Source organism: Taurulus bubalis, assembly GCF_910589615.1.
Source record: "Taurulus bubalis genome assembly, chromosome: 2".
In the NCBI taxonomy this organism is placed as follows: domain Eukaryota; kingdom Metazoa; phylum Chordata; class Actinopteri; order Perciformes; family Cottidae; genus Taurulus; species Taurulus bubalis.
The window spans coordinates 12,868,302-12,887,751 of NC_136590.1; the positions used below are offsets into that span (position 1 = coordinate 12,868,302).

Sequence of the window (19,450 nt, forward strand, 5' to 3'; positions counted from 1 at the left end):
ACCGTCATGCAGTTGCTTGGTGTCAAACGTGACCGAGGCACAACCCTGAGTTTCTCGCTCAAGGCTGGATGTTGGTCCATCCACTATAACATTGAGCCATAATGCTAATGATTTTCACTGCCATGGAGTTTAGTGTGGAAGAATTAAACTTTACATCATCTCTTTGTTTCCTGCTTTGACATGGTCTTTGAATTAAATTCATATTCAAATAAAAACAAAACGCATTGTTTAATTGTTGTAATTGTTTATTAGATAAGTCAACAATACTTGAAACACCTGGCACTAAACTTACAGCCACAAGCCAGTCCCACTGCGATGCCTTTATTATATAATTTTCTACTCGCAATAATAACCTGAAAACTCTTTTGTCCAAAGAAGTTGGCCGTACTGAAATACCACACTAAGCAGTTGCAGTGGGAAGGGCTTTTGCTGCAATAATACTCAGCCGTTTCAGCATCAACTGAAAGCGGTTTTGAGTCAAATGAAGGAAAAAGCCCACAGCCAAGTGTTGAGCACAGAAACCCAGATTGATGTTACGGTCATGGAATGAAGAGTAGTTCAGCTGTAGAGACTGAAAGCCACATGTTTCAAGCTCAGTAGTTGCTCTGGTGGTTCTGGTATCCACCCTGATAACCTCCCTGATAACCGCCCCCGTGGTTTTGGTGCCCCCCCCTGTAACCACCCCCGCGGCCGCCCCCACGGCCGCCCTCGTGGCCACCGCCATGGCCGCCCTGGTAACCGCCCCCGTGGCCGCCCTGGTAACCGCCCCCATGGCCGCCCTGGTGACCGTCCTGGTGGTTTTGGTAGTTTTGATTTCTGTAGCCGCCTCGATTGTAGCCTCCCCTATTCTGCTGGTAACCACCTTTCTGATCTGTAAACATGGGACAAGAAAACAACATAATCATCAACAAGTGTCTACATGGCAGGATTTAATGACAAAAAGCAATTCACCTCATCTGACAATGATTTAATGGTTTGCACACAATTCCAAAGTTAAACCATTTAAAATTAGCCATAGCTGCAAGTAAGCTTCTTCAAAACTGCTTGTTGGATGGTCAAATTGCTTCAATATTACATATATTGTATCTCCCCTGTCTCTATGACAGACGGCTTTTCCCTCCACCTTCCAGTGTTGCCGTAAGAAACCACTATTAACTTTTCCTCATTGGACACAACTCAACCCTTAACCTTACATTTGAATGTATTACAGGTTAGTTACAGATTAAATGCAAGCTAACACAAGTGACATAGTAATAAGCAGCAATGAATAAAGCATGTTGGCTTGGGAAGGTTATCATGTGGTCAGAACATGTTTTGCATCTTAAGTGCAACCTCAGTGGGCTATTCTTTAAACACTGGGTCTCAGCGCGCCACAAGTGAGACGCGTTGGCACTGCCAAATAGTAGGATGAAATAAAAAAATAAATACTTGAGGAAATATGACTCAATACATTAGGTTTATATTCATAATAGAAGGGAGTGATGAGTAAGCGGAACATATTTTTGGAATTACGGCTGACCTGTGGTATAACACATGTGTGCATAAAGTTACAAAAGGTTGAGCCCCTGGAGTAACATACCTCTGTTGTAAGATTTGTTCTGTTGGTAGCCACCTTTCTGATCTGTAATACAAAGAACAAGTTATCATTATTTCCATACCATGCGCACTTTTCAACCCATAATGATAAGAGATGTGTAAACAACATGCAAACATATATGGTATATATTTCATACAGTGAAACGTGTTATCCAAATTCACCTCTGTTGAAGTATCCTCCGTAGATGCCTTGCTTGAGGTCGAAGACGCGCTCATTGTTCTCCACCAAGCTGCCAAGTTTCTCAGCCAGCTGCAGGGCCATGTTCTGCAGGGAGGTGGGCTCTGTGCGGTGCATCACCACGGTCTGTGTGGGCTGGTCGAGCGACGCCTGTTGGCAAGAGGACAGAAAACATTTAGAACACAATAAATTGCACAAATAAAACAAAATTTATGCACATAAAGATGCAATGGAAGCTTACCATCAGCTCCTCGTTGATGATCATCTTGCTAATGATGCTGTGAACTGTGGGTATCTCCAACTCAAACATGTCAGACAGCATCCCCATGCTGGAGGACAGACACAAAAGTTGTATCACTATTCCCCCTCAATACAAATTCTCATAGACATTAAATTGAGCATTGCTTGATCTTTTATGACTACGTACTAACACTAGTAGGAAGTGCAACAGTGGATTAGAGCCAATTCTGGTCCCAGTGGATATAAACTGAGGCTTCAGTTGAAAGCAGACTGGTCCACACAAACCAATACTTTAGCTGCGACTGCAGGGGCATCATGTGCTTACCTGATGGAGTCGTATACACTGCTGTAGGTGAACAGATAAGTCCTCAGCGACTCTTCTTGGATCTTCCTATAAAAAGGAAACAATCAGGAAAGTCATTGAAATTAAATTACGTAGGGAAGCACAATGATTTAATTGATATGAAGTAAATTAAGTTTTAATTCCCTTAATTGATTTATAAATTATCTTTTAAATATTGAAGTCAAAACAGTAACTTGATAAGGTTGAATAATGCACATTCGACAATAAATTAGCTTCTAGTTAGAATGGTGGATGCTAACCTGACAAGCATCTTGCGCACTCGCTGCGTCTCAGGAAACAGGTCCCAGACTTTACTGTTCATTTTTTCATTGATGATGAATGAGTGGCAGGTACGCCAGTCTCCCATCTTCATGGACTTGCTGGCCGCCACCACATGCTCCCTCATGCTCTCTGGGGGTCCTGGAGGACAAAGAGAGCTACAGTTATCCTCTCGTTTTTTTTCTATGATTTAAACATTGTGGTGTAACCAGTTGTTAGGGGATATGTTGCGTACCAAGCAATGGCTGTCTCTCTCCCACCCTGAGCTGGTGATGGAACTGCTTGCTGATCATCCTGCGGCGAGCATCAAACTCATGCGCGGCCATGTAGGGGATTTCCAGCAGCATGGCTGACACCAGGTACACACACTCCAGCAGCTCCAGGTTGATGTGCATGTGGAATGGCACCTGTAAGGAAGGTCAAAGCAATGATAAGGTCTTCAGTTTGAACCGAAGCGATTGACCAAATCACAGGCAGATTTTTGTTTTCATACACCACACGGAATTTAGTCAGCAAAGCCAGATTACAACCAGCAGGTTATCAACAAGAAAAACTAACATGATCTTAGTCTGAAGTTTACTGCTCATGCCAGACTTACTTGTCTTCTCTTTTCAATCTTCTCCTGCTCTGCGTTCCTCTCCTGCATGTTCCTCATGAGCAAACCCTGACCCAGGAGCTCCTTGGCTCTGCCAGAGGACTGGATGTCCAACAGGGCGTTGTGGGCATCTTTAATCATGCCCTGCCTAAATGCGCAAATGCCAAGTTGCACCATGGTTCTGTTGTACAGGATCTAGACGAGAGAAAAATATTTACTTAGATGCAAAGCTACATAAGAAAACATGTAAGAACCCTAAATGAATGTCTTCTGCCTACCTGTACGGGTGGGTCAGCGTGCTGGATGTTGTCCTGCAGATGGCTCATGAGCATCAGGTCGCGGGCCTGGTACCAGCGTGAATGCAGAGCATGGTGGTAGATGTGGCAGAGGATGGCGCAGGTACGGATACGGTCGGTGCGATCTTTGGAGTAGATGAACTTGGAGAGACGGTCCATGATCACAGCGCTGTCCTCCCCCTCGCTTTCTCCCTGGTCCTGCTCGGACTAAATGACAGACAGAGACACATTTCAGCACCTCACACTCATCAACACATTTATAGAGACAGCTGCGCTTCTCATGGCGAAACACTGTAAACACATACATGACGTCTGCCAGGAAAACAAACATTGCTCTCTTTCTTGCTAACATAGTAATGCAAGATAAGTGTCCTTCTCTCTCACACATGTGAAGGACACTCGTGCTTTTCTCACCTTTGACTCGCCCGTGGACACTTCCTTGGACTCGCCCGTGGACACTTCCTTGGACTCGCCCGTGGACACTTCCTTGGACTCGTCCGTGGACACTTCCTTAGACTCGTCCTTGGACACTTCCTTAGACTCGTCCTTGGACACTTCCTTAGACTCGTCCTTGGACACTTCCTTAGACTCGTCCTTGGACACTTCCTTAGACTCGTCCTTGGACACTTCCTTAGACTCGTCCTTGGACACTTCCTTAGACTCGTCCTTGGACACTTCCTTAGACTCGTCCTTGGACACTTCCTTAGACTCGTCCTTGGACACTTCCTTAGACTCGTCCTTGGACACTTCCTTAGACTCGTCCTTGGACACTTCCTTAGACTCGTCCTTGGACACTTCCTTAGACTCGTCCTTGGACACTTCCTTAGACTCGTCCTTGGATTCTTCCCGAAGGCCTAGGCTGCGCCGGTGAGCCTTATAGTCAAACTTGTAGTAGGTGTGCATGATTCTGCGAAGGTAGATGCGGCAAATCTCCTCTGTGCTGCCCTTGTTCTCCATGTAGTCGAGCAGCCTGTCAATGATGCCACAAACGTGTCCCTCGTCTTTCAGATTGTCAACATATTCTGGAGGAAAAGTGGAGAAGAGAGCAATGAGCTACTAGAAATATTAGAAACACCCTTTAGGCATCCCATCAACATAATTTTCAAATAGATTTATTTTCACATCTAAAATGATGATACTCAATTAAAAATATTACTTGTCTGTTTTCTGGAATAGCTCACCCTGTGAATGGGGATCTGTGTTCTGCATGATCTTGGTAAACTCTTCATCCATCCTCTCTACCAATGTTAAAATGCACCCGCGCACCCTGAATGGCTAAAAAACACACAAATAAAGCAATAAATACATGCCATCCTTGCAATGCCATCCTCTGTCTGGTCTTACAAGACACAACCAAAAAAAGACTGACGGTTGTGTAAAAGGTAAACTATTTCCATGTAAGTTTAAGACAAATGACAACCCCCCATACATTTAAATAATGCAGACAATGTCCATAATATGCAGATAATGGATACAAGCGCCACCCAAAAATGTGAAAAACTGAAAATGGAATACCTGGTCTGAGATAATCAGACTCTCACTGTCCTCTGCAATATTCTCCCCGATGAAGATGTCGCTGTGTTCAAACAAGATGTCCAGCAGCTCATCTATACATTCCAGGCACTTCTTCCACATATCAGGCTTAGGACAAAGAGTCAAAACGATTCATTTTAAAAACACCAGGATCAGAGTTTGAATTTAAGCATTCAACATAATTTACACACCAAATACTATAATGAATGTCAATTATTTTATTATCAATATAAAAAACATGGATATTGGATCTTTAAGGAATTTAAACACAAAATTGTTTAACTTCAACCAGGTACAAACTCTGAATTCAACATTTAGAAAAAAAATGGCTCCTACCTTCATAAATGCTGCCAAGTTGGGGTTGTAGTCATACAGGGAGGCAATGATGTTGAACTTAATCTTGACCAGGACACCGTGGCCCAAGTTATTCTCAGCAGCGATGTTCGCTAGTGCATGGAGAAGTTCAATCTGGGCAGCCCTGTTAGAGGGAGAAAAAAGGAGCGAGAAGAATCAGCGAAATTGCCATCATTTTAATAGTTACTTTCACTTTTAATATTTTCTGCACCGATTAATATTATTGTATGTGTCACTTGTACAAAGCCTTTTCATTCCTTGTGATTTATAACACTTGCAAGGACAAATAACAGATATGCAAGAGTATAAGAAAGGCTCCTACTTGGCAGTTTCTTTTTAAAGAGCATTGTTATTACAAAAGATATGTGTAGTCATATTTTCTTCACTAAAGTGGAGCTTCAGTGAATGATTCTATGTTACCTGTCGGTGCCCTTTTTGCCTCTTGCTTGCAGGATCTCATTCAGCTTCTTTACCACCACTGGTACATTGATCTCTGTGCCTTTGGCAAACATCTTCGGCTTTTCCTGAATATAGCACACATCATAAATATTGACATAATTTGTTGATTCCCTGAGACAAAATGTATTCTGAGCTTTCCATGAAACGGTGCTAAAATACATTACAAGGCATTGTGCCAAAGACGAATATGAATGAGTGCACAATATATTGTTTTTTTCTTGTTTCATCATCAGCAATCTTGATAGCAGAAAAAAAGTAATACAAAAAGAGCTCTTGATCTCTTTTGTCTGTACCATTGGGGCACCGCCTTTCACTTTCTCCCAGCCTCCCTCGGCCTCCTCTGCTCCCTCCTCCTCAGCCTCCTCCTCAAGACGCTCTTTTTTCTTGGGTTTCTTCTTCTTCCCAAGCTTCTTTTCACTGGACTTCTCACTCTCATGGGTCCTGAAGACAGACACAGAGTGTGTGGTGGTAAGTATACATACATGATACTGTAAGCGGGATAACAATGGCTTGATCTTCTTTTGATCCTAATGGAGCTGAAACTTGCTATAATTTTCATCTATAAATGATTAATTTCCATCAAATGTATCATAGGATACATTTGTTGGTTGCTGTTTGTAAATACACAGCATTCAAAGCACACCGTGCACACTATCATTGGCTGATGTTAAACATTCAGAACCTAGCAAAATACGGGAAAAAAAGAGAAAATACCAAATACTTATAGTGGGTCACAGGTGATGATGTAGAGGGATTATTTGTTTTGTCTATACGTTGTTTTTTGGAAAATTACTGCATATTACTTGCAAATTGTAGATTTTCAATGTAAAAAAAAACAAAAATCAAACAAATATTTTAAGCACTTCCATTATAAAAAATTAAGAGAATCCTGTTCCGTCAAAAAACAAATCAATACTCCGGCACTACATACTTTAAAAAAAAAAAAAGGAAAAGTTTTAAGTATCCACGAAGAACGATGCAGAGGGAAAGACTCACTTCTTAAGGAAGACCACAGCCAGGGAAGCGCTCTTTTCCTCCCCAACATCTGAGCTCTCACTGCCACTGTCTACAGTGTCTGAGCCCCAATCTCCATCATCATCATCATCATCACTACTAGAAGAAGACTCATCCTGTCAAGGGAGAAAAAAGAAAAAAAACACAGCATATTAGAATCAGGAATTTTGCAGCAGGATACTCATTGTTCTCTCTCTGTAGCTCTTCTTATATGGTTTGCTGGACTCTTACCCCAGATCCTTTAGCAGACTTGAGGAACTTGCTGGCATCTGGGACAGGTTCGGGCTTTTTCTTTAAGAAGGCCTTGGCTGACACTCCATCTTCACCATCCTCTCCCTCGCTATCAGAAGAGGAACCTTGAATAACAAACATCCGGATGAATTTTGAGATGAGCACAATGGAATCATTATGAGGTCTCAACATATAAACACTCAACTGTGATACAGGCATACTTTTTAATGTTTGCAACAGCAATAAACACAGAATGAAAAAAAGCTTACATGCGGCAAATTCAAAATAAGATTTTATCTTTGGGTAAATTAAGACTTTCTCTCAGTGACATTTGTAAATGCTATTGTTTGTAACACTATTTGTAAATTAATTCGACTCCTGTTTACGATCAAATACAATCTTGATTCATATAACTGTACTAATTTATACACATTGATGCAATGATTTACGTGACCTGTGCTACAGGACCCTGAAGGGCCTCAAACCTGTTCTATACAAACATATTTTAACAATCTACACTGATGTTAGGATAAAAAGTTTATTTATATATTTAACAGTTTCTTGTGATACAAAAATAAACACCTGCACATACAACAAGCTTACCGGAATCCCCTGCCTCCTTCTCCTCCTCTTCATCAGCAGACTCCTGTGGGTTCTAACAGAGGGAAAGAGAAGAAAAGAAGATTTTACTTCTATCTTTCACACACACAGAAGCTGCCGAGTACAGCCACAGTCTGAAAGGTGGACACTGAGAAGCTTGGTCCAACAATACATGGTAGGCAAAGGCTCCTCTTTTATTTTATCACACACAGATTCATGTTACACATTTAAAAAGCCTCCCACCTCTAACTTCAATCTTAAAGTGTAGTTAAAATCCCATAATCAGCAACGTTTAGAACCACTGACAAACAGTTTCCTAATTTACCTCCTTGTATGCAGCTACTTCTGTTTCGTAATCTCTGTTGTATTTGCGGATCTTCTGACGTAGTGTACTGAGGGCTTTCGCGTTGTTTTTGTTCATCTTCTTCTTGCCCTCTTTGTCCTCCCAAAGCTGGAAAGAAAATAATGTTGATTATTTATATTCCACTGGAAAAGTGGGGACTTTGATATGAATCATGTCAGAGTGCATTAACCAAGGTTAACAGACTTGATTTGCAGCAGGCAAAGCAAAAAACATTGTTAAATTACATCGTTGGTATTTTTTGAGTGGTGGTTTCACTATGAGCTACTGACCTGGTTCAGGTAGTCCTCCAAGTCGGCAAGAAGACGGATATAGAAAGGGGGAACACCCTCTTTGTCCACTATAGTCTTGCTTTTGAGGAAGGCTCGACATAACTGCTCAAAATCCTCCAGACATTTGGACATGTCCCGAATCTTCATGGCATTTCGAATGGTCTTGATAAGGTTGGTCAACTCCTCAAACCTAAGAGGCACAATAATGATTACAGACCAATACCCGATAAGAGCATCTGTACAGTTTTTAAGATATGCTGCTTAAAAAGGTACCACACCAACCTTTTGTCTTTTGCGCTGCGCACCACTCTCTTAGTGTCCTCCTCATCATCACTAAGAAGCAACGACCTGTGAAAACAATACACGTGTGTGAGATTACTACAAAAAGTCAAATCTGAGTCATGATGATAGGATTCATTGTAAATTGTACTAACTGCTTGTAAGTTCCTCCGGGTGCTTTAGGGGTGATCTCATCAGCCGATGAGGACTCCTCTGACTCGCTGTCAGACCCGGTGGCAAAGAAACGAGACATTGCTGAAGGAAGCGGTCAATCTGCGAAGACACAATTAACATATGAGGGAAAATAAAAAAAGGAATTGCACCTGATCTGTTAAAAATCGGTGCTGCATGATAAGAGTTGTAGAATAACATCTTAGCTTCCTATTGCTTGCCAGATATGCATGAAAACTATATTCCCTAAAAATGCACTGTTTTCATTTTAAGGCAAGGACAAAATAGTGAGCCTCTTTTTTAAGTAACGTCCAGCTGAGCAAGTACATTTGTCAATTCCCATTACAGTAACGTGGTAAAACATAATTAAGGATATTAACTGAATAAGACATTGCAATTCAGTGTGTTGCTGGTGCGAGAATATATATACACACACATATACACACACACACACACACACACACACACACACACACACACACACGATTAGAACCAGCCACTAAGAAACTAGTGCTCGCTTGTGTTGTTTCAATAACGAACAGATCATTCAAGACTTCGAGAGCTGACATACAATACGTGTTCACGTTAATTCAACAGTTATGTAGTTTTCCAGACAAATGGTAAAGTCTGCCCCTCTATGATCTGATATGCAACGACAATCGTCGCCGTCTGGCGCTAACAGATGGATTACAAGTAGTCAATTAAACTGAACATCACAATTTGGTTGCAGCTACAAGTTTTACACGGCAAGTTTTTTTTCTTCAAAACCCACAGACCGCAACCTATAAATGATCGAGATTTCCATCTGATAATACAACGTGAACACTAACGTGGCGCGGCGGTTGTTGCTAAGCTAACGATAGAGAGGGCATGGGGCCTCCTCGCGTGTGTAGCCTGTTACCTTAAATAACCTAAAAGCGGCGTTAAACCGCCCGTCATTTAATCAAACATTGAGACATGCTCACCTACGTCCTTATGAAAGTTATCTTGCGGTGTGTCTGCCTTATTGGAATCGTTTTGAAATCCAGTTTTGCGGTAAAACGGCTACAAATAAAGGCGTGCTAACAGCCTTGCCGGGCACTTGCGTCAGGAAAGGAAGTAGGCTAGCGCGAGGACGCACAGCCAGGGGTGGTTTACGGCAGAGCGACGAAGCACAGGGGTGGTTTACGGCAGAGCGACGAAGCACAGGGATGGTTTACGGCAGAGCGACGACAGCAACAGGCCGACGTTATGTTGCCATCCAGTGGGGGAAACGTAAAGTTCACCAGACGTAAAAACATTAATCTAATATGCATAAAGTCAGAGATTTGTAACAGAGAAGGTAATAATAAACAAAGCACAATCAACTCTTCAGATAATTCACACAATTTATTTATTTAAAATACAAGAGTAAGAACCGTAGGTTTTTTTTTTGTCATTAAAATATACACAAATGTCAAGATGTGAAATGCTATATCAGTCTCTCTCACACACTCACACTCATTTATTTTCAAAAGCCTTGTCTTTTTTTTTCAGCAGCTCTGGAACAAAAAATGGATAGCTGCATTAAAAACAATTTTAAACATGGGACAAACAATAATAATGTTAAGTGGGATCTTGACACATTTATGAGACCAGACCAAAGAAACACCAAGAGGACAAGGTGGGATTTTTGGATTACTAATGGAAGTTTGGGTTGAACACTGCTTAACAGTGTCACAGGTATGACATCACCTTAATAGCCCAACTGTTGCATCCCAACATGTGAGTTAAATACTTTATTTATCTAGAAATCCTCAGTTTGGAAGTAAGAACAATACATTACTCTGCAACAACAAGATCTAAACCAAGTGCAACTCCTCCTAAGCCAACCTGGGACAGAGTCCACCTATACCCATATGATGTCATTACTGAGGCAACTATTTGATACAGAAAAAGTCACCTGAGGGATTGTAAAAGGCACTGATATTTCTTCAATTCTTGAACATTGGAGAATGTTGTTTTCAAAGTCATTATTAATACACTGTATTATAGATAAAACCACAGTAACTAGACTTACTTTCTTTGAGTCTCCGTATGTCTTCCGATTGTCTTTTTAGTCTCCGTTCAAGCATGACGCAGTTGGCGCAATCTGCAACACAATTTCAATCATTACTGAGGACAGGTACGCTTTTTATCGTCTGTATAACAAACATGGATAAGTGAATGTGGCTACCTGATGTATAACTTCCCTACATTGCTTCTGCTTACCCCAGCCAACGCTATGTGGTAATGGTAGTGATCGGGCAAAACTATCATCCACAGACACTAGTTTGAGGTTACCACTTTCCATCATGCCCATGTATTGTATAATGCATTATACTTATAATGCATCATGCTTCATCATGATGTTATGATTTAACAGCTTTACAGGTAAGACATCACCTTAATAGCCCAACTGTTGCATCCCAATAAATTAGTTAGATACTTTATTTATCTAAAAATCCTTAGTTTGGAAGTAAGAACAATACATTACTCTGCAACAACAAGATCTAAACCAAGTGCAACTCCTCCTAAGCCAACCTGGGACAGAGTCCACCTATACCCATATGATGTCATTACTGAGGCAACTATTTGATACAGAAAAAGTCACCTGAGGGATCGTAAAAGGCACTGATATTTCTTCAATTCTTGAACATTGGAGAATGATGTTTTCAAAAACATTATTAATACACGTTATTATAGATTAAACCACAGTAACTAGACTTACCTTCTTTGAGTCTCCGTTCAAGCATGACGCAGTTGGCGCAATCTGCAACACAATTTCAATCATTACATTACTGAGGACATGTCTGCTTTTTATTGTCTGTATATCAAACATGGATAAGTGAATGTGGCTACCTGATGTATAACTTCCCTACATTGCTTCTGCTTCCCCCAGCCAACGCTATGTGGTCATGGTAGTGAACAGTCACCAGTTTGAGGTTACCACTTTCCATCACGCCCATGTATTGTATAATGCACCATGCTTCATCATGATGTTATGATTTCGGTGTGTATTACTATAATTTAAAGAGTGCTATAAGCAGATTATGATGCATCAAAAGTATGTTTATAATTAATTATAACTGACACTTCTATATGGACAAGCATTACTGATGTAAACAAAACATTTGAAACGGCCAAAAACATTTTTATTAGTTGTTGTAAAATTAATCCTTTTAAAAAGGATTGGAAATGTTGACCTTTGTGATTAAGAGCTACACTAAACATGTTTAATTAATAGAAAAGATAAAAGTAACCACAACTTAATATGCAGAGTCAGCCTGTAGGCTCACAAACAGGTCCATTCGATAATATACCAAATAGGTTATTGGACTCATCAGAGGTTTGATTAAATTAGACCCAAACGACCTCCAGTGGCCTTAGCCATCCATTCCCCCCCGCTTACCGCCTTTTGTTTTCGCGAGCAAAGCTCTATGGCTGCTCGCAGGCTGTTTAAGGGCTCTGGGTCTGCTAACAGCATTGCCAGAGGTTTCAGCAGCAGTACTGTCTGGCACTGCAGCATCTGAAAGCATGCGATAAAGAACAGGTAAGTAACTCACAAATAAAGTCCAAATTTACTGAAAACACTTAACCATAAAACCCTCTAGCAACTCAAATTACATCAAACTATGGCACAATTGAGCATGAAAAAAAGTGTGAGTTTGTATTTAGGAAGCTCAGAAAAGTCCTGATTTTAAACACCATCATAAATACATTTGCACAGTTTTAGGTAGAGGGGTTCACAGTTATCTTTAGGTCTTTAAAATGCAAAAAACAATTAAATGAACTGAATGCGTTTTTACCTATTCTCTTCCTTTTTGTCACTGGCAATACACTTTGAAATTGGGATTGCTTTGTTTGTGAAGTCGTTGTCCTAGGGGTCCTAGGGTTAGATGCTGCTTGTGTAAAAAGGGGAGAAAACAAACCAACAATTACATTCAAATTCATGTTAACTAATTGTCTTGCTAGCAGTTCCGTTTCGTTTGTTCACTTTGTTTATTGTTGTGGATCAGAAATACGACTGTATTAGAAATAACATACGTTTGTACAGCAAGACCACAAAAAAAACGTAGAAAAAAAAAAATAGCACTTCACAAATTGTAACATTTGCTCATTCCCACACTTCTAATAATTTACCTTCAAGATGTATGAAGAATAAAACTGCAAACCACCAAGCTAAACATTTCTAAAAAATAAAACGCACCGCCTACCTGTTGTTGAAGTGCGCAACTTCGAAAAGCACGGTATTCCTGAGGTCTTAAATAAACAACAACAGAGGAACAGTCATCAACAGACATCAGTACATGCAGTCAATGCTTCTGTGCAGTTTGCTGGTTTCACTCATGAAACAAAATGTGCCTTCACTCTTTTGTACACTTAGTTGTTTACAAAAAGACAAAAATCCTTTTACCTGGGGTGCATTAGGAGCAGCAGGGTTTCTCAAAGCTTGGGTTCTTTGTCTAGTCATGGGCAGGCCTGGTGTCAACTCATCAAACCTTCCTGAAAGTGTGGAGGCTGGCTTGTGTCTCAACAGCGTGGGTGCAGCTCTCGAAGGAGGCAAAAGGGATTTAGCAGCTGGAGGTGCCAAGAACGTTTTTCGTTCACAGGCGATGTTTGATGGTACATCGGATGGAAACCGACTATCTGGCTTACTGACACCGTCCCCATACAGCTTTTTCTGTGCCACTATGGTTTTTTTCCGGTATGTTTCAGGTATGTTAATGCTTACAATTGTACTGGTAGTCATTGGTGTTGAAGTGATAAAAGTGTCTGCCCTTAAATCTAGGCTTTCATCCAAATTAAATGTGTTTGCTTTGTTGTTCTCCACATCCATTTTTTGATGGCCCAGAGTGTCGGAGAGACCATCTGTCAAAGGCAGACCTGATTGTGATTGATCCATAGTCTCACATTGGCCAGCTCCAGAAGCCACCTCAACAGCTGGATTAACATCAAACATGCTCTCAGGGGTGTCAACCATCTTGGTACGAGGGTCTGTACTAGATAATGTCCCTTTATGTTCTGGAGTTTGGGCTTCTGAATTGATTTCTTTAGGGCTACTTGTTGCATTACAGAACTCAGGAGGAGTGGACTTGTCGAAAGTGTTACGGCAAACGTCACTTGAACTCGTTTCTGAAAAGGTCATTGTGTCATTCTGCTTAGGTTTAGCATCAAAAGTGTTGTTTTGGAGGCAAACGATTGCAGCAACCGCATCCCCTAAAAAAGTATTGCTGCTGGATTTGTGAAGACTGTGTCTATCAATAGTGACGTTCTGCATATCAGATGAACCGGTTGCCTTCACAGCTGAGAAAGTTTGAGTCATAACGAGGGAAGTTTCAGTGGTGTTATTTGAGAATGAAGTAGCCTGATCTGTAGCCTTACTCTCCGCTTTGGGATGTTTTCCATTAGATGGGGAAAGATCCAGTGTCATATTCTGAGGGCAGGGTATTGGAGCAGTGGTGCTTAAATCGGGGGAGGAACTCAACTGGGAGGGCAGGAGAGATGTTAGCGTGCTGTTCATAGACCCAGATGTTTCTGGGCTTGGTCGTGTCTCCTTGCTAGTCAACTCAGCATCAAGGCTGGTAAGCGGCTCTTCATTGTTAGCTTCCGCAGCACTCAAGGTCACCAGAGGTTCACCATGAAGCTCCAAGGTGACATTCTTTGAACTAGTGTTGCACTGCATGTCAGAAGTTGAGAACTGTGATGCAGCACACTGAACAGTCACAGCACTCAATGAATTCATGTTGGGAGTGACATCAGAAGAAATAGTATCAAATGTTTCTTTAGCTGATGTTTGAATCTTTACCATGTTTGATCGACTGGGCTCCAGTAAAGGCCTACTGTTTTCCAAAATACTCCCCTGTGTGACCTCCATAGAAGACAATTCTCCTTCGTGAGATACCTCTGATTCACGTGTGACATCAAGGAGAGTAATTTCTGGGAAGAATCGGTCATCCAGCCAGCGCATAGGAGCATCAACCATCTTCTCATCAGTGTCAGTACTTGCTGTCCTATTATGTTCAGAGTGGACTTCAGAATTGTTTTCTTGAGCACCGTGACTTGGGCTTGTTTCTGACAACGTTTCTGGGCCAGTCTGTCTAGAAGGTTTAGCATTGAAAGTCTGACTCTCCGCTTTGGGACTGCTCAATTCAGATTTGAGAAAATCCAGGGTATTTTTCGGCGGGCAGGGTATTTGAGCAGTGGTGTTTAAATCGGTGGAGGAACTCAACTGGGAGGGCTGGAGAGAGGTAAACCTGCGGTTTATTACAGGTGTAGCAAGCATGCTGCCAGGAAAAGGTGAACCACATGTTTCATCAAGGAGTGAAATATCTGGCAAGCATTCATCCCGCCAGGAGACAGGAGCCGCCGGATCATTTAATGACTTCCTAGACATTGTCCACTCGTCAGCTCCGACCCTCAGTGCCTGCAGCGATTTAATTAACACAATATATTTTTTTACTTTTACATTACCAGATCACGTAGCTACAACAGGAATATGACACACTTATTGCCAGCTCTGATATCAAACTGGCTTTACTACTGGTTTATGCTTGTGTGAAAACAACAACAATACAACTACCTTCAGTTTAGCTCGGCAGAAAACACATTACGTTGCGATATCTCAATATGATCATAAGCAGCGCAGGTAAAATACACAGCGTGAAGAAACCATTGCCCACTGAAGTTATACGTTGAGAGGTCACAGTGACGTTAGTGACGTTATGCTCGAGGCTAAACTCGCGCTAGCTTGGACACGTTAGTTGGGAGACCGGAAATAACGTTGACCTACTTTCAACCGGCACTTATTGACGGAGGTTTAGATACGTGAAAAGACGTTAACTAGTCTTTTTAGATTCGATCCTAGTTAAGTGTCAAAAACAATATCGAAAAGTCCCTCACCAAACCACTGGAGCGCCGCTCTGGTTCAAACAACGTCACCAGCTTTCCTCGCGCTGATTGGTTACAGAGGAAGACTTCTTCTTCGTGAGTTCAAGAGAGAGGGCTGGTCCCTGCGATATGGCGGTACTGTGATCTACTGTCGTCTTCTTCTTTTATTGTTTTTTATGGCGGTTGTCAAACAGCTTTCGGGTGCATTACCGCCACCCACTAATCTGGAGTGTGGACTAAGGAAAGTAACTCCCAATACAATCCCAAACGAAAACCAGACAAACAAACCAAACAAACATAAATTAAAAAATGTAAATGAAAAATTAAAGTATTCTATTCTATCAAATTATATTCATTAACATTGTTGCCTCTAAATATTCCAGAATAATTCCCCAACATATATCAAGTGTTTCTTTAATACATTCATTATACTTCCCTCTCATATCTCTCTAGACCATTTTTATTTTTTATTTCTCTCGCTGGCTCGTACCTCTGACAGACCAATAACACATGTTCTACCGTTTCTTCTACCCCACAGAACTCACACTTTCCGTCATTATGTTTTTTAATAATATAGAGGGAACTATTAAGACCTGTATGGCCATTCCTTATCCTTGTTATTGCCCTCTCCTCTTTTCTATTCCGTCCACTCGATCCTGCACTCCCCACCAATGGTTTATTTTTAAACAGATATCTTCCTTTGCTCCCTATTTTCCATTCATTCTGCCATATATTTTTGATCTGTCCCTTTATCACCACTTCAGCTTCTGACTTGCTTATACTTGAATTAACCATATTTCATTTGAGCTCTGTCCCCTTCTCACATTTCCCATACTCATGTTCCCCTCCACATTTTCCACACCTTTGCTTCCCTTTGCATGCATATGTCCATATTTTTGGCATTTGAAACACCTTAGAGGTGGTGGCACATATGCTCTTACTCTGTACCTTATATATCCCACAGTGACTGTATCAGGCAACACTCTCTCTTGGAAATCCAGCAGCACTTTTCTCCCTTTCTCCCCTCTTCTAGCTTGCAGACGTTTAATCCCTATAATCCCCCCCACCCTTTTATACTTGATCTCAACTCCTCCACCTCTTCTTCCACTGGGATACCATATATAACGCCTCTCACAAAGGGCCCATCATTTACCTTCTTAGCGCTCTCAACCACCATGTTGCTTCATTGCTTCCTCTTTCTGCCCCTCGTCCTTACACTTGATCAACAAGCCGCCATCAGCCAACACCTTTGGCATCAAAATTTCGCCAACTTTCTCCTTTCTCAGCGTCACCGGACATACTTTCCTGATATCATTTCCGTCCTTGAATCTCAAAATTACTTTAAACCCTTCCTTCTCAACAATCTTCCTCCTCATCACCCTACAGATACACTATCATACTCCTGGCTCGTTTATTTTTCCCCACTTCAGTCCAGTTACTGTACTCCTACTGTATATCCTCACTCCCCCCTTCTCCATCACTATTCTCTCCCATCCTTAGTCCAGTCCAGTTGCATCCCAGAGAGATTTGAGATAATATGATTATTGTGAAAACACAGCAAAGTTCCCACTTCTTACACGTGTATAAAAAAATGACGATTTCTTTTTTTAGTTAAGCTTTATTATAAAACATAGGGCAAGTAATTGACGCAATGGGCATTTCATCACTGTGTTCAGTTTCATAAATACACCAACAATAAATCAATTTAATATATTATATTAAAATTCCTACAAAGCATCACAATTCATCTTCTCACTCTTTTGTGGTTTTCTTTAGTTTGGTCTTCAGCTCGGACATAAGTGGATTTCCAAATCTGGGGACACAGGAGAAAACTACAAATCAGAAAATGTCTAATCACAAGATGCCTATTTTGTGTTATACTATTAGAATGTCAATACTCTTAGATTTTAGATTTTTTTACCCTGGATGTCTTGGCGGCATCCATTTAGGTTTGTGTTGTGCCTCATCTTGGGTGTGAGTGTCACTCCTCTCTTCTGGCTTTGTCTCCTGTTCATTTTGTTGCATTTTAATAATGTATCAACAAAACAAAAAAATAGTATTAAAAGATTATCAATAATACCTGTGAGAGGGTGTCTGGACTATTTTTATCTCTCACCACCCGTTGTGTCTTTTTTAAAACAGGAAATCCTGCACCAAGCCCTAAAGCAAAAAAGTGTGACACCATTTAGCGATTAACAATTATATGGCATTAAAGACTCAAGCTACTGGCTTTCCATTTATCGTAATTGACCTACCAGGCAGTTTTACTCCAAAGCCCAAGCCGCCCAAAGGCACACCTGCAGGGACTTTAGCAGACAGATGTGGAGAGGGTGTGGGATCCAATGAGGGCATATGAAGAAGGGAGCGGGGATCTTTGGGTGGCCTTACACGAGGGTCTTTAACAGAAATTCTTGACTTTTGCGCAGTAAAGTCAAGGGCATGGCTGACCTGCAATTACAAACACAACTCAATTCACACCATCTCTATATGTTATGAATGCTGTCTGATTTCCTTCATGATTCATTAAGATGTTTTTATATGGTTAAATAAGTTATTTTAGAAGCAATACCTCCTTCTGATCTTCAGACTTGGTTGATGGCTGTCCTGCCCCGTCAGCAACATCTTCGGACCACCCGGGCTGTGGTTCGTCCACCGAGGGCAACTTCCTCTCGGATTCAGGGCCGGTATTGCCTTGTGAACCAGATTTTGTCAAAACCATTTCATCCTTGAACAACGCCTCTGAACCGGATCTAGATCCTCCTGATTCTGAGTGTTTGATTTCATCCGGAGAGTCAGACACAGTCATCTTAAGAGGCTCATCTTCAGCTTTAGTTTCCTCGACTTTGAATATAGAATAAACTTCTGTCAGGGACCTAAAGTCTTCTTCTTCAGTGTCTTTCCAGTCAGACACCTCAGCATCATTCTCTTTCCGTGATCCAGTTTCAGTCTCTACTGATTCAACTTTTTTCCCGGGTGATTCATTTGATTCCTGATTCAGATGTCTGGGTTCTGGTGAAGCGATTCCTGAATCAGGGTGACATCCTGTCCCAGCGATCGCTTCCTCCTCTTTCAGATATGACTGCCCTGTTTCAGCTACTTCCTCCATCAATATGTCCTGAGATTCAGAGTTAGGTTGTTGGGTAGACAATATAGAGAGGTCTGCTGATTCTGACACGATAGCTAATGTGTCATACATGCCTTGAAATGACCCAGTGCTAGTTGATATGAGTAGTTGAGTTTCACTGTTTTGAGTCCCCCATTCACTGAGAGACTGGTCCAAAAATCCACACTCTACTGTTGATGAAGACATTTCTGTGTCACTCTCTAATTCAGATTCCCTTGAATTTGACTCCACAAGCTGCTCTTTATCCTTCTCAGTCTGCACTGATGATATTTCACCTTGCCACTCATTGGATGGCTCCAGTTGTTGTCCAGGCGGCGGCTCTACTTGTAGTATCATGCCATCGTTGTCCTCTGACAAAGCCGTCTGTAGCCACAAGTCGAGGGTTTCCTCATCGATCACATCCTGACTTCCACTGAATGAGCAAACCATTTCTTCAGCACAACTCCCTTCTGATTCTGTCGCATGCTTTGCCCCTCCTTTTCTTAAAATCAAAGTAAAATCGTTTGGTTTGGACTCTGCTGTCTTTGATTCATCAGCTGCTTCAGAGTCTGTCAACATCTCATCGCTTATTTCAATCTCTTCGTCTGACTGTTGATTTCTCGTCTCCAGTGACCCAACTGGTCGAGACAATTCAGAT

At 41.4% G+C, this 19,450-nt stretch overlaps 2 protein-coding genes and 1 long non-coding RNA gene across 3 annotated transcripts; all 3 read right to left on the reverse strand.

Moving 5' to 3' along the window:
* Positions 1-224: 224 nt before the first annotated feature.
* On the reverse strand, positions 225-9,882 carry eif3c (eukaryotic translation initiation factor 3, subunit C). The gene is made up of 23 exons (XM_079214400.1): positions 9,767-9,882; positions 8,786-8,903; positions 8,634-8,699; positions 8,352-8,541; positions 8,044-8,169; positions 7,722-7,773; positions 7,119-7,243; positions 6,870-7,003; positions 6,167-6,314; positions 5,835-5,938; positions 5,397-5,538; positions 5,043-5,168; positions 4,709-4,802; positions 4,362-4,549; positions 3,510-3,734; positions 3,235-3,426; positions 2,872-3,043; positions 2,618-2,777; positions 2,340-2,405; positions 2,016-2,103; positions 1,759-1,924; positions 1,580-1,621; positions 225-871 (listed from the first exon to the last, which is right to left on the reverse strand). The coding sequence occupies exons 2-23, from the start codon at positions 8,881-8,883 to the stop codon at positions 594-596; spliced, it is 2,982 nt and encodes a 993-aa protein (XP_079070526.1). The 5' UTR covers positions 8,884-8,903; positions 9,767-9,882; the 3' UTR covers positions 225-593.
* Positions 9,883-10,196: 314 nt separating this feature from the next.
* Positions 10,197-13,477, reverse strand: LOC306733070 (uncharacterized protein). Its single transcript, XM_079214258.1, has 7 exons — positions 13,216-13,477; positions 13,016-13,061; positions 12,608-12,700; positions 12,211-12,327; positions 11,530-11,571; positions 10,840-10,911; positions 10,197-10,321 (listed from the first exon to the last, which is right to left on the reverse strand). Exons 1-7 carry the CDS (start codon positions 13,270-13,272, stop codon positions 10,281-10,283), a joined length of 468 nt encoding a protein of 155 aa, XP_079070384.1. The 5' UTR covers positions 13,273-13,477; the 3' UTR covers positions 10,197-10,280.
* Positions 13,478-17,328: 3,851 nt separating this feature from the next.
* Positions 17,329-18,023, reverse strand: LOC306732857. Its single transcript, XR_013770932.1, has 4 exons — positions 17,945-18,023; positions 17,770-17,849; positions 17,611-17,696; positions 17,329-17,502 (listed from the first exon to the last, which is right to left on the reverse strand). It is a non-coding gene; the product is annotated as an uncharacterized lncRNA (long non-coding RNA).
* Positions 18,024-19,450: the final 1,427 nt, after the last annotated feature.